Genomic DNA, 26,734 nt, shown 5'->3' with positions numbered 1-26,734 from the left:
ATCGCCCCTCCACAAGCAGTACAATGCTAACAGCTTTCTGTTCTGTGTGTTTCAGTACTACCCTCTTGAAGAGGTTCTAGCAGCAGAGTACCTTTTGGAGGACTTCAGGCCAGATCTGATCGAGATGGTGCTGGATAAGCTGAGACCAGAACATGTCAGGTCAGTGTGAGAACATCAGTCTCTGGTCGTGTACAGAAAAGGTGAAGCCATCCATGCACTTGCAGTAACAGTGTCTTTGTTTATTCCTATTCTCAAGAGCGTCATAAAATGTAATGGTGGACTTGGCTAACCACAGCAGACTCCCTTTTTTAATTTAGATTTTTTTCTTGGCGATCAGTTAAAGGGGTTGTCTGCGACATTCACTGCCACTAAATGTTGCACTACAGCACCAGCATCTCCGACCAAAACAAATGGGTGCTACACCCCCCCCCGATTGAGAAACAGTAATTTTACCTCTCAGATCATTGTAAAACACACTTCATTCAAACTGGACAGAAATTAAATAAAACTCACCAAGTCTTTGTTAGTCTTTCCACTGTTAAAACAATCACCAACTCTGGTTTGGTCGAAATAAGTCCTTATATACCGCGTTAGCTGAGAAAAGAAACAGCCGTATATAGGATAATAAATTCTGATAATAAATATTTTTTGTTGCTTGCCAGCTGTGACAAAGTGCTGTTGTTATACTTTGATATTTGGATAAAATGGCTTTTCAATTTTCTGCCTTGAAAAGGGAATGCCAGACAACTTCACAGATGTGATTATCTCTGCAGCCTCAAAGGTTCTGTTTGTTTCATCAGGAGATGGATATGTGTGCTCAGGAATACATTATCAAGTTTTGCTCTCTGAATTGGAAATGCTGGTATTCTCATAGGATTTTTGCATAAACAATTTGGCCAATATAAAATGTTTTCTAATTACATGTCTCGTGTTATTTAAAGATATTGGCCTTTCAGATAGTATTTTGTGTTGAAGCACAGTTGGACACTTTGATACTGTATGTTGGTAAATCTAGTAGACCTAAACACCAAGTGATTAGCTAAGATGGTATCAGTAAACCATACAGTTGGACCTAAATTTTGTCCTTTCGTGAAGATGCTGAAGAGGTTTAGCCATTTATGTGGAATGACCATTTGAAACAGTTACTGTTTGGATGTTTGACTAATTTTCAATTTATAACCTCCAGTGTGACAAAAAGAATTCCTACCAGAGACCATACCCAACAAGAGATGAATTTTGGAAAACAAAAGAAATGCCAGACGTATGATTGGTGGAAATAGCACAATCTTCTCTGTTGCAGCCCCACTTTGAGTCTTCGGCAAAAATCTTGCCTGCTGTACTGTAATTCATTCATTTTATGGGATGCTACTTGTGTCAAGCAGAGTGCAGACTTGTAACTAGTCCATTCCTTAATGCTTACCAAGGAGGAAATTGCATGCACTCATTGGCTGACCCTGACAGTTTGCATGCCAATCTCTTCCTTTACTGAAGTGGCTATTTAACCATGGGGTTTCGCCAGCACTGCTTTGCATTCACGACAGTGTTTTCTTATGCATCAGTCTCATTCCAGCAGCTGTAAATGAAGTTACAGCAAGTTAGGTTGCATCATTAAAGTGCTAGAAATTATAATCACACTTGTTGATAATACACACTATTTGTTTTTACATTGAGTCCTAGTGGTTGTTTAACAAACAAGAACCTGTTATTGCCACTTTGTGATTGAATAAATGTTTAGGTAACTTGACCTGGTTCACTCTTTTATTTTCCCAGAGTTGCAGTGGTGTCAAAGTCATTTGAAGGGCAAACCGACAAGACAGAAGAGTGGTATGGCACACAGTACAAACAGGAGGCCATCTCTGAAGAGACCATCGAGGTAAATCATAGTGCTCTACAGTGATGTTGCTAGGTATGCGTCCTGCTGTATTATCAGGCTACAAGCTGTCTGTATGTAGTCTAACTGTTTAGCTTAGTTTGTCACGTGTCTTAAAATTTGGCAAATTCTTGTAAACTTACGGCTGGCTGAGACAAACCCCTCCTCTCCCTACCAGCGTTAACTTACCTGCAGTGAATCGCAGCAGTAGAGGGAGGAGGACAGAGGACAGAGGACAGGAGGGAATGATACTGACTGATGTCTGAGTTCTTCATTCTTTCAAAACTTCACTCAGTACTTTGATGTCAGGAATATGATTCATTTTATTGAGATTTTAGATTTGTTTTCAGTTAAATATTATTGAGTTTATATAGTGACTTTGCTGTTGTAAAAATTACTGTTGCTGCTCTAGAAACATTTAGTTATATTTAAAATTAAAATATATTAAATTCAAATCCTTTTCTGAATTTCTTTTTTTTTTTTTTAAAGAATATATTTTTAAAAAAGCAATTATTTAGTAAAGAAAAAGAACCGATAAGGGTAGTAGTACTGATAAAATCTTAATGATACCCATCCCTAAACACCAGTTTAACAATACAATTTGTCAAAAAACACACATTTTATTGGGGGCCGACTCAATTTTCCTGGGACCCACTCAAATGACCACCTGTGAGTCCCAGGGACTCGCTACATTAAAGACCTATCAACATCACTGGCTCTAATCAAATCACACACAATACTGGGGGGTCTTTTTTTCTGCTTTGTGACGCGTGTATGACTACTGCTTAAGTTTTATAAAACACTGCTTGCTGATTGTATGTATGTGTTTCAGAAATGGGCAAGTGCAGACCTCAACGGCAAATTCAAATTACCTATGAAGAACGAGTTCATCCCTACCAACTTCGAAATCTACCCTCTTGAGAAAGACTCTCCATCAGTCCCCACTTTAATCAAGGCAAGTGTTTTTGCTGCGCAGCTCTATCATCAAAGTATTGGTACCTAACTGCACTGGACAATCCTTGCTTAACTGCATATTGTTAAAAATCTCTTATGCTTTCATAAGGTAATAAGATATTGTGATTGAGACATGAAGCATTTAGTACTGTTGCTGCCATCATGTCAGGATCAGAGGAACTAAGCTATTAACAACAGCGTACATATTATATTCTCTGAAGGAAAGACTAAATTAAAGCCGCAGTGCTTTTTTCCCCTTTTATTTCTACTTTGTTAAATTTATGTGAATAAGCAAATGTAGCTGAAGTGTGCCTTTGCTGGCATTTGCAAATGATTGTCTTTGCACCTGTGTGTGGTCTTTATTTCTTCCAGGACACTGCTATGAGCAAGGTGTGGTTCAAGCAGGATGACAAGTTCTTCCTGCCCAAGGCATGCCTGAACTTTGAGTTCTTCAGGTGCGTAACTAACTATGAACCTTTGTACTTCAGTGGAAACTTTCGGTACAAGGTCCCACCCAGTAAATCAAGTTTTTTTACTTGCTAGTACTTAACAGCTTACCACCATCTAGATATGGAGAGCTCATTAGTTCTCATTATTCTCGATAACAATGACTAAAAGTACTATTACTAATACAGTATGTAAGCCATCAGTAGTTATTTAAAAAATAATCTGCCAAAGAAAAAGTGCAGTTCAGTGTCTATGTTTTTATCAATTGTTAGTGATCATGTCAACAATTCCTGTAGCTGCTCTACAATAACAAAAGACTTGAATCTTTCAAAGGAACTGGAGGAAGTGTTCATTTTTCATTAACAATAGGTTCACTTTACAACGCCCGTAGCACATCAAAAAGACCAGCTCAGAAAAGATTGAGGCTCTCGCCTCTTAGATGAAGGCGGGAACAGGAAAGTAGGAGTAAAGCAAATCTCCAAACTGCAGCCACTCCGCTGTAGCTAGAAATCTACTGGAAGCTGAGCATGTGATCTTTTAAAATGGCAATTTCTCATTAGTTATTTACTGTAATGTCAACCCAGCTGTGTTCAGATGAAGTTTTGAAGTCAGTTTTCGTCATTGAGCCTCGCAGGTCAGCATGTAAAGAGAAATGGAAATACAAATGACTGCAGTATATTGTCTGTGGGAACACTACATAAACCTCAAATTGAATGCCATTCTACTGAAATTCTTTTAATCGGGTTAGCTGCTCCTTAATTAAACCGGTTGAGGCCAAAGTCATTACGTGATTTCAGTAAAACAAAAAAAGGAAAACTTGCAGCTCAGGTTACAACAACCTTGTCCAGTGTGGATGTAACAAGTCACACCCTTAATAACTACAATTAGGCATGGGACGATATGTAAATATCATGTTACGATTAACCTGGCCAAACTTTTCACGATATTATTGGACTACTGGAATCACTTCACATTTTGTTAAGATACAAATATTTTTATTGCATCACAGATAGGACACATCTTTTTAGTGAAAACAAACAAACAGTATTAAATAAGGTAATCATAAATCATAAGGTCCCCTTGCACACATAAAAAATAGCAACATTGTGAGTTTGTTCTTTCTGACATGATAAATCAGGCTCTATTTTTCACTTCTCTACCATGATGTCAAATGGTACAGACAACAGTTTCATCAATTGCATCAGTATCTATAATTTACCCATGACTTAAGAAATACAGGAATTATCCTATTAACAAAAATAAAGTTCAACTGACATTGTGCAATAGAGTCAAACTGTCCTACTTTGGACCTGTTTTTTAGAAAACGAAAAAAAAAAACCTGAACAACACTGTGGCACTTTTCTGGCATCCAACAGTACTGCTCCTACTATGAGAAAATGTGGAGATCAAAATCTCTACACTTTGTTTCTAAGCTTTGTTTGACCACTGCCATTTTCTCTACAGCCCGTTTGCGTATGTGGACCCATTGCATTGTAACATGGCATATTTATACCTGGAGCTCCTCAAGGACTCCCTCAACGAGTATGCATATGCAGCCGAGCTAGCTGGCTTGAACTATGACCTCCAAAATACCGTCTATGGGATGTATGTAAGTATTCTAAATCTCTCCCCCATCGACCCCATGCTGCATCCCAGACCTCACGTTTCCAATCTTTATCATCCTCAGACTGGGCTATTGTGGCTCAGCCAGGCCTGGGTTTACAGGTCATTTTAAGCCATCTCTATGGCCAGATTGGAAGTTTTTATCACACTGGATGATGCAATTAATGAATAAAAGTTCGACAGTAACAGGATATTACTGTATATCATAGTCCATTGTCTGTTATTGTCCAAATACTTAAAAATTTGGGGCTTAATTCATGTGCTAAACCCCACCCATGCAGTTTAAAAAGATGCAAATTATTTGCAAAAACCTTCCGACCCAGACCTGGCCGGTCTAGCCTCTGTTCTGTCTGCATCTTCCTCTTCATTCTTCATCAGTCCTTTTTCCCTTTTTGCTTATCCACCTCCCACGAGACCCTTATGGCTATTTAGGAGGTGTTTATTTTATCACGTTGTCAGTCATATTGAGTCATTGTCATTTCTTTCTTTTAGATGTATTAGGGTTAAATGCGCACCTGTAGTTATGCGGTGAAGAGGCGTTCCACCACAACATTTAATTTATGATTTTAAAGGTTGATCTGAATACAAACAACTATATTCTACGGAAGACTCATGCCACCACTGACAGTTTTTACGGGACAGAAAGCTGGTCATGAGGCTGCATATACATACTCTTCTTATCATTCTTCTTATACTTGAGTTGTCTTGTGGTTTGTTTTTTTTTTTGGTTTTTTTTTTTGGTTTTTTTTACAACCCCATATTCCCAACAAATGTATTTTTGTTTTTTGTTCTTTTTTCCCCTTCCAATAGTCGCTACCTATACTCAGATCCCCTGCACTGCAACATGACCTACTTGTTACTCAGGTTACTGAAGGATGATTTAAAAGAGTATACATATGCAGCCCGCCTGGCCGGGCTGGTGTATGGCGTAGCCTCTGGGATGAATGCCATCCTCGTAAGTAAGCCGTTTGAAGTCTGGAGGGAAGTTGGGGAGCCAATGAAGGGTCCAGTTGGAGGCTTTTGAAAGAGTGTGGAAATGGCTTGGTTTTCTATGCTCAGTCTGATTATGTGAAGTGCTGTGTGTCCTGTATGTCCAACCTGAAGGATTTTTGTGAATCATTTGCTACTATATTGGCATTTTATTTCTACTTAAGATTTGTTTTATTTCCTAGACACCTCAGATTAAGTCTTTGTCACAAGATTAATTTTATTAAAAGTTTTCATTTTAGGCCCCTGTGGCAATAAAACTGACAAATTTAAAACTTTGTGCAGACTTTCAATGTGTCAAGGACGCACGAGTGACTGTACAGATTAATTTCCAAAAATCATTCAGGGTAATATATTCAGACAGCACATGTGCAGGAGAAAGGAGAAGGAGAAATAGAAATAAATTTTGCCTACTCTGTACAATTATTTTTGGGTATATTGGCTGCCATTCTCTTGCTTCTGTTGTGTCAGTGTCATACAAGTAGTAGATGAAAGTGTCTCTGTCGCAAAACACAAGGAGTAAAGCCAAATGATGCAGATTCTCTAACATATTTATAGTCCCATTTCTGCTGATGCAAGTGCACAAAGGATGTTGGAAGTGGATCTGTATCCAGGAGGTTTGATGAGGATAGTAAGGAGCGACTTGCTCAATTGGGCACCTCTCTGTTTCCCCAATGTATGAATATAGCAGTTTTCTCAACTGTGTGTGTGTGTGTCAGCGGTTTCATGTCACACAGCAAAGTAACAACGTTCCCATGAATGAAACTGGTTTGCGGTGGTGGTGTTTTGCGCTGTTCTTTCAAGCTTTCTAACTTCTGCACTAACACTTTGTCATATGACCCAGTAACCTGCATTCATTAGCTACCTCTCACCATTGCATTCATGATTGTGGTGTGTCCTTAGGGACAGCTTTTCAACACACTATCTGTGTAGTTGTGTGAGGGGCTGTATGTAATTGATTTGAGTCAGCAGTATTGGTGTGGCTGGCCGAGTGGTTGTCAAGGTTAATGATATTAGGAGAGATTACATTTAACAGGTGTCACTGCAGGGACCTGGCGACAGGGAGTGGGGAGGAATGGGATGAGTAGCCATGTAGCTGGAGGTTTTGCTGAATCATGAAGGGCCGGAAGGTGCGGATGACATTGCAAAGTGGAGGCTTTAAATAACCTTGACTGTTCTTTTCCATTTTGAAAATGCTCATTTGCATAGAAAAACCTCATCATCAACCACTTAGGTCAGTTCTGACTCCCTGAGAGACTACAGTGAAATATGTTTGCACTGCAGAAGATGATGGAGCGATGCTTCCTAATATAGATCAGCCTTTTGTTTCTTTTTTCTTTTTCTTTTTTTACCCTCCTGGTCGATAGGAATCTTTTTAACGTATATTCCTCCACATTTTTAGTTCAAGTTTATTATTTATTGGAATAAATTATTTACTGTTACATATTTTATGATATTTATTGTAGCGGTGGTGACTTATCTTAAGCGGGGGAGAAATGGGCTTTTCTTGATGATCATTTGGTCAGCTTACGATTACAGTACTTGGCCACACACTTTAAATAGATAGGTCAAAACTTTCAAATCAACAAATGAAACTACAGTATGATCTGTAAAACTCTTTATGCTCTGTTTGTTGATAATGTACCACCTGTCCTCTATCACTGTCTGCTGCAGCTGTCTGTTAAAGGTTATAGTGATAAACAGCACATCCTGCTGAAGAAGATCATTGAAAAGATGGCCACCTTTGAGATAGATGAGAAGCGCTTTGACATCATCAAAGAAGCGGTAAGCTTCAACTCCCATCATCGGTACAAAGTTATGATGAGTCATGATCGATCAAACAAATGAATTTTTAGCAATTTATTGAACAGCCATCTTTATCCCTGGGTATTCAGAATGTATTTTACTCTGGATTACAACACGAGAGCAGTAAAGTAACAGTAGTAGTAGTTTTGATACTATATAGTAATTTTTACATACACTTTTTTAAATTCCAGATCATAACGTGCTGATGTTGAACTGACTTTTCCTTCTTTCTCCCTGCAGTACATGAGGTCTTTGAATAACTTCAGAGCCGAGCAGCCTCACCAGCACGCCATGTACTACCTCCGTCTACTAATGACTGAGGTTGCTTGGACCAAAGATGAGCTCAGAGAGGCTCTGGATGGTGAGACACTGCTCTTAACCGCTCTCGTTCTCTCTTTACTTCTGTCTCAATGTCCCAGCCCTTGTGCTCATTAGCTCCTTTTCTACTGTGGGCCAAACTGAGTTCACTGAAATACAGAATAAATGCAGAGCTAAGCCCTTCTTCACCAAGTGAAGCTTGGGCTATGTAGCTAGTTGTATGAGGTTGAATAACATTCGACAAACGTATGGCCATAAGATATTTCACTATTTCCCCGTTTCATAGGCTGGAGTTTCAAGGTGTTTGGCTTACAGTCAATAGAGGGCTACTCTTAAGCTCCTCACTCTTAGGTCTTTTCTTCTTCTGTTTTCCTCCTTAACTCCTCATTTGAATGCTAAGGCTGTTCTCCAGCAGATGCCTCCCTAGCTGTAATCTTTCCTCTCCGCAGTGGCAGTCTGGAACCTGAAGGGCAGATTGTTATATTTTTACCACGGAGCTTACACAGACTATCCTCGGGTTCACACGAGACTCAATTAACCTGCAGGGTCAAAGCCTGTAGCCCAGTCACCTGGGTCTCCAATTACCACGGCTTGTTCCCTTATCAGTGTCCTTACCCTCCTGCCGTCTCCTGTCTGGGGTCTATGAGACATCCTCAGTCTCTTGTTTTCTAGTGTGTGTGTTGGTGTTGCTGTGGACAATCATTTTGATAAATTGTGTGTGTATCCCTGTAGTAGCTCATCCTTGAATCTGGGTCAGACGTGGCTTGAATTCAGATTGGCCAGCCCACATTGAGACAGACTTGGTTTTTGTGCATGTGTAACTGAATGTATAATGTGTGTTTTACCAGGCTTGCATGATTGTCTAATGTGTGACCACTGCTGTGTTGCTCGTGACAGGAATACTGTATGATGAAATCGCCACACACAGCAGTTATTCTGTTTTTGTTTTTTTACTGATTCAGTCTTGATAGCAGCTTGGGAAATTGCTCTTTGATTGATTGCTGTTTTCTGTGATCTGTATTCCAGATGTAACTCTCCCACGCCTCAAGGCCTTCATACCTCAGCTATTGTCACGGTTACATATTGAAGCCCTTCTCCATGGCAACATCACCAAGGAGGTTTGTCCCTGGACTCACTGTGTATTTACTGCTAAATGAGGAAATTTTAATTTTGTTACTTCTCTGTCTTGATGGATTTGTAAATTTGCAATAGTGCAGTTTTCCCTTCATATCGAGGCTCCAAGTTTAGTAAAATGTGTGTATGCCTTTTTCTCAGCAAATATTGAATACATCTTTTTATTCTCAAACATTTGAGTCACCTTCAACCTTTTATCTGACCCTCCAATGGTATCAGAGAGGATTATTGTCAGAAACCTCTTATAAGATCCTGCGATCAAGTCACACTTTATACGAGGTCCCAGCCATCACAGTACCTGCCTTACACGTTGTAATGATGACAGCGTCACAGTCTGGTGGAGAGAGAATTGGACTCACCAGTGGGAGCAATGATCCATTTCGTCATCATCGAGCTACAGCGTAGCTTTTAATTACTTTCTTGTTGTTTTGTGGCAAGAACAGCAAAACCTATTATCATGTGGTACATGTACCTCTCCTCTCACATTTAAATAATGTGTTCCACAACCCTATCTTTTTCAGATAGTACTTTGACTCAGTATCAGAGCCCAACCTGGAAACCTCTAAATCCCTTTGTTAGCTAAAGTCCATCTCATATACACACCCCACATAACTTAAAACATTCCAAAGGGATTCTATACACCTATGGCTATACCTACTGCTAAGTCTGCAAACTGCAGTGAAGTTGGGTTGATATTCAATATTTGTTTTACCCTTCAGTAACTTTTAAAGGCTCAGTAATCTATATAACAACAAAAAATGTCCCATTGTAACCCTTAGTGGTTTTGGTTTTATCGAAGAGGCTGTGTGATATATCTGCTTTCTGAGACTTCTGCTCAGGATAACCCACAGAACTCAACTATTTATTTATTGAATTTTTTTATTTTGATGCTTTGAGTACCACATGCAAAATTCCGGTCTCTGTAGAAGTGTAGCAACAGAAGTCTCAGTGGTGACATCTCACAACCTTTGCAAATAAAAGCAAAACTATCTGCATGGCAAGTTAATGGAGAGGGGAAATGTACATTGAATATGGAATATTACTGGAGGTTTTAGGTGAAGGTTGAGAGACCAATGCATTACCCAAGTATACCATCAATTTGCGATACAAATTGAGGGCGGAAAAGGTCCAATGTCAAGATAACTTAACTTAATTCTGGTCACGAAAAACCCACAGCTTAATGCAGCCTGCTGGGGAACGTCAGCAGCAATTCTGAGGAATGTACACAGAAAGTCGCTACATGAAATAGGAGCCAGGTTAAGGGAAAGTGTGCATAACAGAAAAGTAAATTACAAATTCTTGGAGAGAGCTTAACATTAGAGCTAAACAGTACATAATGTTTTTCTGAGAGTAGAATTTTCCTTAAAAATACTGTATCTGTGAACTAAAATGCTTTGTTTTCACTCCTTGTCTGGCATCTCTCTAGTCTGCTCTTGGCATGATGCAAATGGTGGAGGACACGCTCATTGAGCACGCTCACACAAAGCCCCTCCTCCCGAGCCAACTGATTCGCTACAGAGAGGTGCAGGTTCCAGACGGTAGGTCCTGTACTCCCCCACATCCCATACACACGCACACACCAGTTAAGCACTCTTAATCATCATCTGCCGGTCACGCCTGTCTCCATGGTAACCATGCAGAAGGGTCCTTACCCAGCGCTCTTGCCCTCGTCACCAGTGACGCCGTGTTGCGTTTGTAAAGACTTGATTAAATTCAGCATCCCTCATTTCCCTCAGAGGAACATAATAATCACCAAGTGGAATTGGACGTCACTGGGAAAATACGTACACACCTTCCCCTCAGCTCAAAGCTGAACGCACACATGCCAAGCAAAGCACCTGTGCTTTCTGATTACATTAGGAAAGTTGAGTAAAGTGGAGAGAAAAACCAGAGCAGTGCAGGGCCACCTGGAGACATCCTGTGTCTCACCAAGGGATTTTCCAGGCTTGGCTCCAGACTACCAGTCAGACACAGAGCAGAAGCACAGGGGAAGGACGTAAAGGATGTAAACACAAAGTTGGCTTATGAAACGACTGACTGGCTGACAGTCTATCCAAGAAACACGTTATTACTCTCATACTTGAAAGCTTTAAAACAGGTAGTTCCCATAAGTCTGGCCAGTTATACATAAATATATGTTAAATGCACCATGTGATTTCAGTGCAATCAGAAAGATAGCCTACTATCACTCTTAAATTGATTGAAAGGCTTTTTAATACAAGGACTAACACTAGAAAACACACTTCACATTTGTGCTTTGATTAATCAAAGAGCTTTTCTGCCCAAAACGTTTTACTGTTCTTTTTTTATGTAGAAAAGTCAAACTTTTGACATGTTGAGAATAATGCTCAGGGAGATGTTGAGGACTGCGGACCTGGCGCTCCTGATCACAGAGCCAAAGTGCTCCGTCAGCATGTGCATTACCCAGCCTCAACTCGTCCTCCATTCAAAGTGAGCTTGATCACAATGGACTCAAACAAACTGAAGCTGAGCGTAAAGAGGAACCAGTTTTCCCTATGCTAGAATGCATGGCTCCTCTCCATGTTCTGCTCAAAAGAACATTTTAAAGTACAGATGAAAGGCAAGAGGAGACCAATTCAGAACCACTCAGCAAAAAAGCATGATGTTGGCTTTCAGCAGAATGTCTCCACCTTTCTGGAGAGTGTCGCCACTGTCCTGTCTGAACTTTCCTGTTTTACTCTATCACACTCATCTATGCCTCAATCATAACTGCATATCTACAATTGAAACAGCTCATCAGTTTTTTGCAGCATTGATGATTTTTTTTTTTTTTACAGACCTGGCTATACATACAGGGATCATCATTTGGAATGGTTTATATAGAGGGGTACAGCTAGGCTGGTGAAATTAATTTCCATGCTTATCTGAGTTCATGGATGATTGTGGATTTTGGGTTAATGGAAAGGATTCTACTTTAAACTGCTTCAGCTGGTTTTAGTCACTGCTTTACATGGTGAGTGTAGTTCTCAACATATCTCAGCATGGCCCAGTCACGTTTGACAGAATCATCTGAACTTTTACAGACTTTATAATCTAAATTAAATCTCCACATACATACAAAAAAGACATTTTAAATGCTTATGTTATCATAGTTTGTCTTCATTACCTGTTCCATAATCTGTTTTATGTTTAAAAACTGGAGCAGTATGACAAGAGGATGGGAGGGAAAGAGGTTTTCAATATTTTTGAAATTCAAAACCATAAAATTACTAAAAGATTACTATAAATTTTAATACAGATTACTTGAATATTTCCTTTACTTCTTCAGTGCCTGTATCAAATACAACTTGCATTTTTATGTATATATGTGTTACTAATGCAGTAATGCATTTCCAAGTGAATGTGTTCTTCGTATGATTACAGTACAGAAAAATTGCAGAATATTCTTGTGTTCCTCTCAGGTGGCTGGTATGTTTACCAGCAGAGGAACGAGGTCCACAACAACTGTGGCATTGAGATCTACTATCAGACAGACATGCAGACCACCCACGACAACATGCTGCTGGAGCTGTTCTGTCAGATCATCTCTGAGCCCTGCTTCAACACACTGAGAACCAAAGAACAGCTGGGTGAGCCCACAAACCACTGACAAATTATGTAGAACATATCATGTGTAGCATTTTCCAACACGATTTTCAATATACTGTATATAGAGACAAGAAAAAACTGTGGCAGTTGTGTTAAATTTTGCTGCCAAGTGGTGAATATTAATTCAGGCATTTTTCTTTGGGAATTATGCAGCTTTAATCTGCATGTAGTATTTAGATAGTACTCTCTAAATGAAGTTTCTAAAATGCTGTCAACCATGCTGATGTTTAATAACGTTGAGAATGAGTGGAGCGAGTCTCTGAATCACATTTCCTTGGAAGCAGTGCTGTAATAATAGTGCCAGATTGATATCGAGATAAATACAGAGACAATAAAAATAAAATGAGGACAAAAGCTTACAGTAAAGTTTTTGAAACCACTTAAAAGGCTTAAGTACATGAGTGTATGATTGTGAAGTTAATAGTTTACAGCAAAATGGCCTTTGAGCAGTTTTTCTGCACAAGCTAAGGTACCCTGTCTGTCCTTTGTGCTGAGCTCTTACATATCCTCCCCTCTCCACCTCCCAGGCTACATTGTGTTCAGTGGGCCCCGGCGGGCTAACGGAGTACAAGGCCTGCGCTTCATCATCCAGTCGGAGAAGGCGCCCCACTACCTGGAGAGCCGCGTGGAGGCTTTCCTCTGCACCATGGAGAAGGCTGTGGAGGAAATGAGCGATGAAGCCTTCCAGAAACACATCCAGGCCCTGGCCATCCGCCGCCTGGACAAGCCTAAGAAGCTGTCTGCTGAGTGTGCCAAGTACTGGGGAGAGATCATCTCTCAGCAGTATAATTTTGACAGAGGTGAGGCCTCCCAACAGTCCTCTTCACCTCACTGCTAACTCTTAATTATGTTTAGGTTTCAGGCCAAATGCACCTTTTTTTTAAGTATATTGAAATATATTTCATAACTCTCTCTGATCTACCAGCTAATATAAACGGCTTGTGTTACGTAGAAAATCAAATACACGTTCTTGAGAGTTATCAATATTTTGGTCAGTCCCAAAGGTGAGCGGGATGTTGCTTAGGGCTGCACAAATTGGGATTGATTAAAGCCTGAAATAATCTGCAGCCGTAGCACACCTCTCTTGCAGCACTCTCCTGAGTGCCATAATGGATTGTAATGGGCATGATTCACTGGTAATCTGCCTAAAGCCCTGAGTGATGGCAACACTGAAAGGCTGCCAAGGGAGTGGTGGTGATTACTGATACTAGCAGTGTTAGAGGAGGGGAGGAGGGAGAACGAGGGCAGCTAACACGCTCAACGCCAAGGGCGCAGAAAAACATACAACACACGCCATTAGTCAGAGCTTACACACAGTCTGCTCCACGGGCTAACTGTGAGGTGCTGTTAGTTCATATTTTCTTTTTGCTTGATTAAGTTATTGTTTTTAACATTTTGTGCAAAAAGATGCTTATTTAATATGGTTAGAATCAGTTTTTTGGTTTACCATCAAACTGTTAATGGCAGTGGAGACTTTGTTGATTTAAAAATATCTTCAAACAATAAGCAAAAATGAATATCGTGAAAATGATACTCGGCAGCTCAAGTCTCAGAGCTTTCCACTAGCAATTGAACACACTATTATGTAACACTGTTTTAAACACCCAGTGCTTTCTTTTGCATTATTATGCACCACTAACAACTTTGAAGTTCCTTAATACTAGTGAAAGTCAGTCAGTTTTACTTTTGGTCAAAGTCTCTGTAAGTTTATTGTTTAAACCTCATTGACATGAACTGAAACGGCTGGCTGCCTGCGAAGGTAAGCAATAGAAACTGTCGGTGTGGTTTGGACAATGAGCTGTGGTCATGTAAAGTTGACACAAGCCGTAGTATACGGGCTAAAATGTTCTCAGGTTTTGAGCGCTACAGTAGTGATAATGTTAATAACACTTTAGTTTGCCCTGTTGTGTTGCAGATAACATTGAAGTGGCACATCTGAAGACTTTGACAAAAGAAAACATTATGCACTTCTACAGAGTAAGTATTACAACTTTGTCATATGATGTCTCTTCCCTTGAATACATCTGACAGACAGTGAGCAGTGGGGGACACGTCTCTGTCCTCTACTGATCGTCTCACTCAATTCTAGGCCTGAGCTCAAACTGACAACTGTATTTGGTTCAAACCATTATTGACTTTTTAAGGCAACTGCTGGTCGTCATTGTCTGCTTATTTCTATTGCATTTTATATATATATATATAATTTTTTTTTTTCCTCTAAATTGAAACATCATTCATGTTCAGGGCCATTCGGACTCTCTATAGAGACATAGGATGATGAAGGTGTTAGCTGAGAATCAGTTTAGTTTAATAGCTTCCATTTTAAAAGAGGTCATATAGAGATATTCTAATCTTCACGTTGTAGAGTTGTTTGACCATAAACGCCAAACAAATCTGAGCTTTGAGAATGTTATCTTATCATTTAATATGGAAATAACGACATGATGTTTATGAAATGACTCCCTGGGTGCATTACTCCCCCAACAGCCACAGTTTTATTTGAACAGCCTTAAATTACGATGCTCATTTGACTTTAATTGTGGTACTTTGCGGCAGTGGTTAATGCTGTATTGACAGCAGAGGTGTCATTAGGAGGCGGCTACATAAATTACAACAATAAGCCTACGTTTTATGACATGCAAGAGTAATGAAATATTTCATGAGGTTTATCAGTCATTGTTAGATGCATATTTTAACTGTATACTGATAAATGTTATATTCACAGCTCTACAGTGCATCCGGAGAGTATTCACAGCGCTTCACTTTTTCCACATTTTGTTATGTTACAGCCTTATTTTAAAATGTCTTCAATTCATTATTTTCCTCAAAATTCTACAAACAATACCCCATAATGACAACGTGAAAGAAGTTTGTTTGAAATCTTTGCAAATTTATTAAAAATAAAAAAACGAAAAAATCACATGTACATAAGTATTCACAGCCTTTGCTGTGACACTCAAAATTGAGCTCAGGTGCATCCTGTTTCCACGGATCATCCTTGAGATGTTTCTACAATTTGATCGGCGTCCACCTGTGGTAAATTCAGTTGATTTGACATGATTTGGAAAGCCACACAAATGTCTGTCTAAGGTCCCACAGTTAACAGTGCACGTCAGAGCACAAACCAAGCCGTGAAGTCCAAGGAATTGTCTGTAGACCTCCGAGACACGACTGTATCGAGGAGGGGGAGAAGGGCCTTAGTCAGGGAGGTGACCAAGAACCCGATGGTCACTCTAACAGAGCTCCAGCGTTTCTCTGTGGAGAGAGGAGAACCTTCCAGAAGAACAACCATCTCTGCAGCACTCCACCAATCAGGCCTGTGTGGTAGAGGGGCCAAACGGAAGCCACTCCTCAGTAAAAGACACATGACAGCCCGCCCGGAGTTTGCCAAAAGGCACCTGAAGGACTCTCAGACCATGAGAAACTAAATTCTCTGGTCTGATGAAACAAAGATTGAACTCTTTGGCCTGAACGGCAAGCATCATGTCTGGAGGACACCAGGCACCGCTCATCACCGGGCCAATACCATACCATGTTTTTCAGCGGCAGGAACGGGGAGACATTCCATTTCAAAGACTGCATGATAATCACATTTTTGATAAAAGAGCAGTATCTGTCCAGTATACAGCATGAGCACACCACCTACTCTACATGTGTTTGCGTGTGTGTGTGTGTGTGTGTGTCCAGACACACATGGTTTTACTGGATTCAGTATGCCGCCCGAGCTTTCATCTCCTCCTGCCTCCCGCTTCTATTCATAGCCGTGGAGGTGACACTGACACAGGACGCTCACAGCATATCAGCTGCCATAATGACAGCCAGCCAGCCTGTTTCAAGGGGGATAAAGGGCCAAAGACACATAGCCGCTGAAAGAATTGGCATTATCTCAGCCCTGCAGAAGCCATTACAGGCCACATGCAGAATAAACCTAATGCATTTCTAATGTCATATCAGCTGCAATCGAAGGGGCATTTTCTTTCTTTTTTTTTTCTTTTTTGGTCTCCAAAGTTGACGCTGTCTGACTGCAGACGAAATCTTCAGTCTAATATAATCCTCCATCCCGAGACAGTGATGAGGCCCGACTGTGTAGCTAAATCTCCACAGGGCTGTCAGAACTGATCCCAGACTCGCTGTGAAAAACACACGGCCATTCAGACCGCATAGAGTCTCTTCTTCTGTGGTAGCAATGCTCTCTTCCAAAGAGTTTTTAACATAGTGATGAGTCATTCCAGTTACCTACAGTAACTATTTGATGGCGTTATGTTTTTGTTTTTTCCCCCAAAACTATATGTGGCCATTTAAATAATGAATGAAACTCAAAATTTTGTCATGATGCAGTTTGTCATGAAAAAAAAGAGCCTACCAGCAACACTGTTCATCACCCCGCCTGTCTGTCTGCGTCCCCGCAGAATCGGCTGACAGTCGAAGCCCCGAAGAGACACAAGGTGTCCGTGCATGTCCTGTCCAGAGAGATGGACTCCTGTGAGTATCTGTGTTCGCATGTTGGTTTCATGGCCTTCATTTAGACCCTCAGTGGGTTCATTCAGTGTCAGGTTGACCTGTACGTCACTCTCTTGTTTACCAGGTCCAATAGTGGGAGAGTTCCCCGCTCAGAATGATGTCAACCTGGCCCCTGCTCCTTCCCTGCCACAGGTAATGATCATCATATTCTTTTAGTTCTGCTTCTACATTCATTAACCTGACTGCTTTCCTAGCTACTGAGACATATTCACTTTATTCAGATTTGTGTTATACGACATTTGCATCTCTTGTCCAAAAGGCAACGAGAGGAAATTATTCCTCTGTGCCATACCGCTCCATTGTTGTCCCAAAACTATTAAAACACATCAGTGAGCCACACTGTTGCACTGGGTGACATGTTCCTTCATTACCATAAACACACACACACTATAGTTTATTTTGAGTTCATCCCACACACACCGTCCTGCTGTAAGAAATACTCACTAGAGCACCAAATGTGTATTAATCCGCAGCTGAAAATAGTCCACAAGAAATCCACCATTTACTCCAGTTTGTGTAATGTAACTACGGTGCCCAGCTGTTTTACTGTAAATTACTTTTATTTAATTTTTTTTTTTTTAAATATATATTTGTGGCCTGTTTTTACAGAGTCATGCCTTTCGGGGCTGAGAGCCACAGACAGGGTAGGGACGTCAGAAAGTATTGAGAGACAATCTAACACATTGTTGGGTTTGGGCCTTTCATGGGATTTGTTGAAAAAGAAACATATTAGAATGTACACCATCTCAGATTGGCTGTGGTGTGCGTCTCTGTTGCAGTAATTCTCTGTTGCTGTATTTAAGGTGGTTAAGACATTTTGCTCAAGGCAGGAAAAAAGCAAAAAGCTGGGCCTGTTTTTCTAAACTGAGAAAATATCAACTTCTTAGAAAAAGTGGTTCAAGCCGAGTGAAAACAGAACGAAAGCTTAAGGAAGAAAAAGTAGCAGCAGCTGTTGCTGATACAAGCACACTGACTTCATTGTAGGCGCTTCTGCTAAGTTAGAAAGCACTAACAGTGTAGGTTACCTTAACTGGTTACCAAGGAAACAATGTGCATGTAGGTCTTTTTGCTATGAGCACCAAATGCCGTTTAGGAAGGGCTTTCGTCCTCAAAGGAACAGACAGAGCAGAATAGCGCGAAGACGTCAGTGGGAATGCCGCTCTGACCTGCCGACTCTTTTCCTCGCAGCCCACGTTGGTTCAGGACATGACGGAGTTCAAGAGGAGCCTGCCTCTCTTCCCCCTGGTCAAGCCTCACATCAACTTCATGGCTGCCAAACTGTGAGTGGGGCTGGCAGGTCGACACACAGCAGCATGGGGGCGCTGGGGAGGGCGACACCCCCGCCAGGAAGACTTTCATCTGACTGAGTCTGCATTAGCAAGTGTGTGTGTGTGTGTTTTGAGCGGGTGCATGTGAATGTGTGTGTGTGTGTGTGCACGTGTGCACGTGTGGCGGGCTGGAGCCACTAGAAGAGATGCTTGGAAACAAATGCGTGTATTTGAAACACAAAGTTAGCCGTGGTCGTCGACATAGCTGTGATGACGATAGAGGTCACACCAGACTCACCTCATGTTAAAAGTCTCTAAAAGGAGACGCAACACTCACTCGCATCACAATACTGTGTTGGCTGTTGTAGAGGAAATAGAAACAAGGTGGGGGAAAAAAAAAAAAAAAAAAGACAAGGGCCAGATCCCTTTTTTAAAAGGGTTCAAGTATACTGCAGAAGCTTCACAGTAGGAGGTGTTTTATTTGAATTATCCAGAGACGTGCTGCTTGAGAATGGATAGCTGGTTTATTGTGATGAACTGGGGGCTGCAGAGGTTAAGAGACCGTAGCTCCACGAAGGTCCTTCTTTTATTTGTCAGACTGATATGTTTTCCGTGTAACTCTCTGAGGCTCCACAACTCTCCTGAAAATGTTATCACAAAAGAGGCACTCGGTCAAATGGAATATTTTATTCAAATTGATGCATTTCTGAAGAATAGCTGCCTTTTTATAATTATTATGATTTTAATCCTCACAGGTTTTGAAATGTTTTTGCTTGTAAACTGGTAAAATGTTGGGACCCTGAGGAGCGGTTTGAATTTGCTAATTTCAGAGATCCATGCCCATGAAAATAGTTTTTATTTAGTTTGTTTTATTGCATTTTACAGTAGTATGTAATTCAGACATCTCAGGGGTACCTCCATGCTGTTTTTTTGGGGGGGGGGGTTTGTTTTTTTTTTACATTCAACTTTACTAGTGATTGATTAAAAATAAAAACACTTTTATCAGTATGTCATCTACATTAGTACTTTGTTCATAATCCTTATTGGTCTTCAAATTATTTTTGTAAAACTGAAAGGAAATAACGGCTGTAGAGACGAACAGTATTTTTTACATTTTATTTCATGAGCTCCAGGGAGCTTGTCATTATTCTTACACTCTGTGTCTGAGACTCACAGAGACTTTCTGCAGCTTGTGCCTTTCCAGGGGGGCATCAGTTAGTTTGTATCTGGCTGCACTGAGCTGCTCCTGGTCTGATCCGGAGCAGAATCCTGGAGGATCTAACCCCCCCCCCCCAAATTGCTGGACCGTGCACTGGCTCTCACAGCATAGATGTCAAAAAGCAGCTAGCCTTTTTCCTCTGCAAAAAAACAAAAGTTTCAACATTTCATGTTGATGCCTGAAGGGGATCGAAGACGAGCACTAGTCTGGGTTTTGTTCTGAATATATGCACTTCTCTCACTAAGCAATAAACTTAATGATGTACTGCTTAGTAGCTACAGCAGCTGGATCCACACTGATCCCAAGCTCCAGCCTAAACCGTGGAGAGGACCGTGTCCGCTCCGAGCGCCTGGTGGTGCGTGGATAGTGATGTCAGGGCCGCGCAAGCATGACCTGCTCTCTCAGGTGCTAACCAGCTTTGCTGTAACAAACCACTGCTGGTGGAGCTGCCAATCACCCTGTTCAGACAGCCAAAAAACAGAGTTCTGATTTATCCCCCCCCCCTCCTCCACACTAATACCTGTTCTCAGGCCTAATGCATCGCTCACTCACATGATGCTCCATCGTTTTTAAAGAACGATTTAAGGGAGTACCTGTATGATTGTGCTGTATCAAAAGCTTCTTCAATGTTCTCCAGCATTTTACTACGTCTCAACCAGATCAAAACCATTTCAAATTATTTTTATTTTAAGTTACAAACGAGGCCCCACTTCATTATCAACTGCTACTTTGATAAAAGGCACTATTGCCTTGTGTGGCCAAAACCCAAAGACAACCAGCAGCAGCATTCGGTAGACTTTCACTTCCACAGGCAGCAGCTTGACAGCACCTGGGGGCGGTGACAGAGCTGTTTTCATGCAATGTTCAGTAGAAACTAGCACCATTACATATCAGGCTTGGGTGGGCCATGCACTGTTTACCTTCTGAAGTACCTAGTGGTTGCTTTACATTTAGAAAATCTTTAAATTTTTGTATGTCTTTGGGGTTCATGGGCCGGTGATACAGGAGTGCTGACATTTTCAGTTTGTTCTTTTTGTTTTCTGTGTGTTTTAATAAACTACTGAATGGAACAGTGTGTGTTTTTTAATGCAACATTTCCCTCCCCACAATAGCAACACGTGCACATCAATGTTGGAAAAATACATTTATTCACAGAACTGACACCATAGAACTCCAAAGTCAGAAGCGACGTCTTTACAACACAGTTCAGACTTCAACGTCTCTTTCGGCAGAGTGGAGATTTTACAGTGAATGTATTGGGGAAGCTGTGGTTTGCATGTGCAGGTTAAATATTCCAAGTGGTCGGCTATACGTCGTGCCTTTTCACAGGAAGTCAAATACTGATGTTTCCTAGCTCCTTTTTGAGAGGCAGAAATCAGCAACTTAAGGCTTAGTTTTCTGATAACTGCCACATGAAAACGTGAAATTGAAAATCACATCATGCTCCCAATGATTTAAAACAAATCTATTTACTATTATGTAGTGCTATGTTTAAAGAGTCAGTTCACTGAAATTACAAAAAGCCCTATTTTCACATATACCTCATATGCAGATACAGTACTAATTAAAAAAAAAAAAAGCTGTTTTAATTTTTTACTTTAGAAATGGTCCCAAATCACATCTGAAAAATGTATTTTTTTTTGTAAAGGCAATTGAGGTGACAAATAAAATCTGCACAGCTAGATAACAAGTGAGGAAAATGTGGCTTGTCATTTGGTTGAACTGACCCTTTAATTTCCTGCCAGAACGTCGACTGCGCCAGTGACTCCTTTTCATTTACCAGTGTCCAAGTTTCATTTATGTTTGCGTGGTAAGGACCTCAGAGGCGCAGTCTGACCTGAGCTACAGTTCACACTCAGGCAACACGGTCCGATCATCACGTGTTGGGAGAAATACGGGGAAGTGTGTGTGTGTGTGTTAAATAAAACCCCGACAGCAAAAGTCCAGGCTGAAGTGTTTGTTTCACATCTCCCAGTGAAAAGTGCAGCATCAGAGTCACCCGAAGCTTTCAAAATGCTTTGTCACTGACCAAAGCATCCATATATTCTCCGTCCACCCATCAGACGGTCTTCATGGCAACAGGCTCGACCAAACCTGGGGCGCTGTGGCGGGCGTTGAAGCTTTAAAACATCACGTAAGAGCGTTTTGTAAAAAAGGAGATAAAGCTACAGACAACCAAAGTGAACACTGCCAAGGCATGTGAACACCCCTCAAATAATGCAGTCTAAAACACACCTGTATATTAATGTCCTATCTGTGGTCAGTGGGTTAGGTTTTAGATAGTTATCTTTAGAGTAGCATTAAGATTAAACCTCAGTGAGACAACAGAGAGACACTTTCTCTCAATGCTTCCTGGTTGTGGGTAATGTACTGCATCATGATTCACAACACATTTTATTGTTATCATTAATACATTGCACACACTGAACATTATTCCTCATTCAATATAAACCCCTAACATTGGCAAAAGGGGGCTTTTCAAATCTGCAAAATAATTATAAAACAACTATTTATTATTATAAAACTAATTAAACATGCCCCGCATTTTTTTCCCTTTAAAATACATTAAGTTTACAATAAGTATTAGTTATGTGATTGTAGAAGCACGTCCACCCTACACGAGTTCTTGGGGAAGAAATGTGGTGTGCGTGTTAATGCGTGTGTGTGTGTGTGTGTGTGTGTGTGTAACTGCACACTGACTGCAAACATGCTCCAGTCTGTGTCCACAAGTCTCATCCGCCTTCTCCTTATGAAAGCGTCAAACGTTTAAAAACGATGTGTAGTGGCGGCGGCGGTGGGGATCCTTGCATGAATGTCAGCGACGGTGCGATGAGTCACTCCACAAGGTGTAGGGAGGAGTAGGTAGTAAGGGTGGCACTGATCCTAAGTCTGTTTCACCAACACTTCCTGCTCAGAGTCTGACAGTTCATACCCGCCCCTGCCTCACCCCTCCGACGGGTGTGTGGGTCGTCCGGCCTCCTCAGGCTTCCTCCTGCTCGGGGAAGTTGAGGATCTTGCGGTGGGCTTGCCTCAGGTACTGCTGCTGTTTGAAGTAGACCTTAAACGCCCCCTTGATGGCCACAAAGGCGATGCCTCCCTGCAGGAAATAAATAAAAAATAAAAACAGTGCGTTGACAGAGGGCAAAGACATCAAAGCTTTTCCCCTCTTTCATTTCCACGCTGACTGACAGCACCTGACGTCCCATAAACACATACACAGGTAAACAGAGGAGATCTTCCTGGTTGCTTCCTGTCCAGCTATGAGCGAGGGATATTACTTGGAGTTGTACTCTTTGTCTACGTGGGGTCGAAATAAACATTAAATAAACGAAATAAACAAAGAGCTGTTTCAGTGTAAATGTCGGTGTGGAAAATCCCTAAAAAAAAAAATCTCCAACCTGTTTTCCTGATGTGTGGGAGCATGTAGCAAACTCTGAATAAAGCAGCAGGCGGGCTGCATGTGGATGCTCTCTTTTTAACCAACAGTTTGAACTGTGTTAAAGGAACAGTTCGCCATTTTGGGGAAGAAACGTATTTGCCTTCTTGCCAAGAGTTAGATGATGAGATTGACACCACTCTTGTGTCTGTACGGTAAATATTAAGCTACAGCCAGCAGCTGCAGGGCTCAACACTAACTTTTAATAGTGGTTGCCAGACTGGCAACCAGGCAGCAGCTTTTGGTTGCCGAAACTGAAAATACGGTTGCCATTTTTTCTTTACAGTTACTTTAATTCCTGACATACGAAATATCAGTAGCGCAGCTGTTGTCATGTTCTTCACAGATCCCTAAAAAAAAATCAAACAACTTCATTTGCTTCGCCATTGTCTCTAAAACAGGTGCACGCGCAGCATTGTCTGGACTGTAACAGCAATATTTAAATATCACTAAAGCAACAAATATTGCAATTTTATATATTTTGGGGTGCACGTTTTGCTGTGCCTATTTTTTATGTTAAAAAATGGTTGCCATTGATGGCAACCAAAGACCAAGGATTGGTTGACAGTTTCTCAAAATGGCAACCGTTAACTGTCGAGCCCTGAGCTGGTTAGCTTAGCTTAGCATAAAGGCTGGAAACAGCTAACCCGGCTCTGTATGAAGGTAATAAAATCCATCTATTGCACCAGCACCTCTTAAACTCACTAATTAGCATGTTATATAGCTCTATTGTTTAATCTCTACAAAAAACAAAGTAGCTAATTAACACGTTTCGTTTGTTTAATCTGTACAAAAACCGGAGTGTAAAAACAACTATCTGTTTTTACAGCAGGGTTTGTGTCGGACTATTTCTCGGCCATGTGCAGTAACCTTCTGAAGTCTTGTAGTCACCGTGAGGTTGCCAGGCAACCAGCGGAGACTCCATCAAGTCACTGCACGTTTGGTTGGTTTATTGATTTATTTGTTTAAGAATTCTCTGTACTATTATGATGGTTTCTTACTCTAATATGTGCACTTTAGTAGTGGTTAGGTTACTGTTTATTTGGAATGACAAATATTTACAACTGATTTATTTTAAACAGAACCATTTTGAGGCTTATTCCTGTTATCAATACTGATAATACTGAAAAAAAAACAATATTCCTGAATTTAAATAAAAAGCAGAAATTACTAAGGTGGAGAAAACGAAGAGAGAAAGGACATCGAAGTACGGCCCCGAAGTAACCAAATCATTACACATCACATTTTCCTTTTGTTCCTCCAGAATGTTTTTTCACTACAGGACCCGTGAATTCTGTCTGAACGTCTTTGGAAAATAACCGAGGCCTTCCTTCCTCCTTCCTGCAAAAGTGAAACTTGGCTTTGGCTACACAGGGCTTTCAGTCAGCAGCAGCGGTCTGTCTCGCAGAGCTCAGCAGATGAGGACAGAGTGTTCAGTGGTATCGGTGCAGCCCGGATCACATGAGCCACTCTGGTTACCTCGCTGCCCCCACCGCTAGGTGAGGGAGGAGCTGGGGGGGTTCTCTTATGTACGAATGGCTCATGTTTTGCACTAGCTGAACTGGAATCATTTATTCACTAGCATTGTTGCTGTGTTCCCTTCAAATCAGAAGAGGCAAAATAAGGGGAGCATGTAGAAAGTGTTTAACTCACCTGAACACCTACAGAATTATTCAGATTTATGAATTATAATCAATCATCCACACATACGATCAACAGGGTTTGATCAATCAAGTGACATATAGTCACTTGATTGTAATACTGTGACTATAATTTTGACTTGTCAACAGTCAGATGCTCCTATTATCAAACTCATTCCTGTGTATTTTCCGTATTGGGTGTGGGACGAGTTTCGGGTTGTACCCACCAGGATGGTCCTCTGCAGGTTGGAGTTGACGCTGCTGAACATGAGCTTCCCCACGATGGTGGCGATGGTGGGGAAGACCAGAGCGCCACACAGGATCCGTGTGGCCGACACGTGGTCTGCCAGGGGGCTGGCCTCTGCCGGGATACGAGGAACTGGGCAGCCAATCCCTGCGGAGACGCACAGAAAGCGGCAGGGAGCCAGTTGAAACATACATGGTTGTATTTGTGCCTGAGTACAGCTAATCTAATAAGCTGAGAGGTCGTGGAGACTGTGCCCTAACTGCAGTAACACACTACTATAGAGTAGAGTTACAGCTCCTGCTCTTAGCCACATCGTCTCACAATGAGAGCAATATTTGAATAAGGTCAGATTCAAGACTGCCAACAGTAAAAGTAGCAGAAAGACAAATAAGTACATTTCTGAGTGCTCGGGCTTTGCACGCTACACAAGTGTGTCCTGACCTGGGAAGATGCTATTGAGGATCTGCAGTTTGTTAGAGTACTTCCTCCAGAGACGCAGGACGTAGTCTTCCCAGCGGATCATCTTGCCGAGGATCAGCATGACGGGGATGGTGGGCAGGCCAATGAGCAGGAACAGAGGGTCGGCCCGCTCCATAACATCCAGGCCCTCCTTATGGCCCACCACCTGAAGAGCAGACAGGACGGTCAGAGTGGAAAACTACAGCAGAGGAGTGAATCTGGTTGACATTTACTTACAAATGAGAAAGAAAAAAAATAAATAAATAAAATCAAAGAAAGGCGCAATGGAGGAGCACAAAAAAAGGCTGCTGCAACTTGACCAGCACTATATCTAACCACATGCACATTATTTGCAGTTTTGTAAAATTGCTTTTGCGTACACGCCACTAAGTCACAACATTAACTAATCCAAACAGACCTATTATAAAGCAACGCCTCTCAGGAGGGATCGGTGGTCGTACCTGCATGACAGTGACCGCTCCGTAGGTGACAGCAGTCCAGTAGATGGAGCCCACCATGATGCCAGCAGCAGCGAAGGGGCCGGCCTTAGAGATGAGCCGGTCGGCCAGGTCCAGCACGTAAACCACGGGACCTGATGGGAGGAAAACATTGAGAGTGAGACCAAGTGGTACACATGCAACTCATTTTGAAGGGCTTCTTACCACTGTTTGGTGTACAGCCCGACTGATACGGATATCGATATTTGGAAGTTTAGAATACGCCAGCGGATAGTAATTTCTAAACAAACAAAAAAAAAACAAAACAATTGTGATACACATCCCTTAGATTTGTTTTTAAAGGAATTTTGAATGATATACATACTGAGCAGGATATTTTACAGTGTGAAGATCAACTTGTCAGTGCTCTCGTGAACAAACTATGAGACACTGTTTCTAAATTACCTCAGAACTAGTTTGGCATTACTGTTCTGCAGTTTCTTGTTATTTATCGGCCAACATATACACCGATACTGATATATCTGAAATAAGCTGACAGCGGCCTGGCTGATTTAGCAGTCTAGCTCTGTAAAATTTGACATGAACAGTTCCATTCATAACCTGTGGAACCTTTTTCTGAACATAACATACATAGGTTGTAGTCAATTAACCTTGTTGATGTCAGTTTGCCATTTTACCATTTCAGACTATGTTATTATTACAAGGTCAGAAATGTGTGAGACTAGAAATATAAATACT

The 26,734-nt window shown here is 41.2% G+C and overlaps 2 protein-coding genes across 7 annotated transcripts in view; one reads left to right on the top strand and one right to left on the bottom strand.

Moving 5' to 3' along the window:
- Positions 1-20,826, top strand: part of ide (insulin-degrading enzyme) — a 30,333-nt gene extending 9,507 nt beyond the window's left edge. For 2 of the 3 annotated variants that reach the window (XM_044215208.1, XM_044215209.1), the window contains exons 11-25: positions 56-159; positions 1,771-1,873; positions 2,703-2,825; positions 3,197-3,279; positions 4,736-4,880; positions 7,556-7,666; positions 7,928-8,048; positions 9,032-9,123; positions 10,566-10,677; positions 12,562-12,729; positions 13,276-13,548; positions 14,664-14,725; positions 17,158-17,230; positions 17,334-17,401; positions 18,458-20,826. In XM_044215208.1, the coding sequence (XP_044071143.1) occupies positions 56-159; positions 1,771-1,873; positions 2,703-2,825; positions 3,197-3,279; positions 4,736-4,880; positions 7,556-7,666; positions 7,928-8,048; positions 9,032-9,123; positions 10,566-10,677; positions 12,562-12,729; positions 13,276-13,548; positions 14,664-14,725; positions 17,158-17,230; positions 17,334-17,401; positions 18,458-18,553 (1,734 nt within the window). In that variant the 3' untranslated portion in view covers positions 18,554-20,826. Of the gene's footprint in view, positions 1-55; positions 160-1,770; positions 1,874-2,702; positions 2,826-3,196; positions 3,280-4,735; positions 4,881-5,704; positions 5,850-7,555; positions 7,667-7,927; positions 8,049-9,031; positions 9,124-10,565; positions 10,678-12,561; positions 12,730-13,275; positions 13,549-14,663; positions 14,726-17,157; positions 17,231-17,333; positions 17,402-18,457 lie in introns of all 3 variants that reach the window. The other variant, XM_044215210.1, reaches the window with a different exon arrangement.
- Positions 20,827-20,885: 59 nt separating this feature from the next.
- Positions 20,886-26,734, bottom strand: part of march5 (membrane-associated ring finger (C3HC4) 5) — a 33,372-nt gene continuing 27,523 nt past the window's right edge. For 2 of the 4 annotated variants that reach the window (XM_044215228.1, XM_044215229.1), the window contains exons 3-6: positions 26,000-26,130; positions 25,521-25,704; positions 25,060-25,226; positions 20,886-22,853 (exon numbers count right to left, since the gene is read on the bottom strand). In XM_044215228.1, the coding sequence (XP_044071163.1) occupies positions 22,737-22,853; positions 25,060-25,226; positions 25,521-25,704; positions 26,000-26,130 (599 nt within the window). In that variant the 3' untranslated portion in view covers positions 20,886-22,736. Of the gene's footprint in view, positions 22,854-25,059; positions 25,227-25,520; positions 25,738-25,999; positions 26,131-26,734 lie in introns of all 4 variants that reach the window. The other 2 variants (XM_044215230.1, XM_044215227.1) reach the window with 2 other exon arrangements.

This window comes from Siniperca chuatsi, linkage group LG11 (assembly GCF_020085105.1).
Source record: "Siniperca chuatsi isolate FFG_IHB_CAS linkage group LG11, ASM2008510v1, whole genome shotgun sequence".
Classification (NCBI taxonomy): domain Eukaryota; kingdom Metazoa; phylum Chordata; class Actinopteri; order Centrarchiformes; family Sinipercidae; genus Siniperca; species Siniperca chuatsi.
This window is presented reverse-complemented; position numbering and strand designations above follow the sequence as displayed.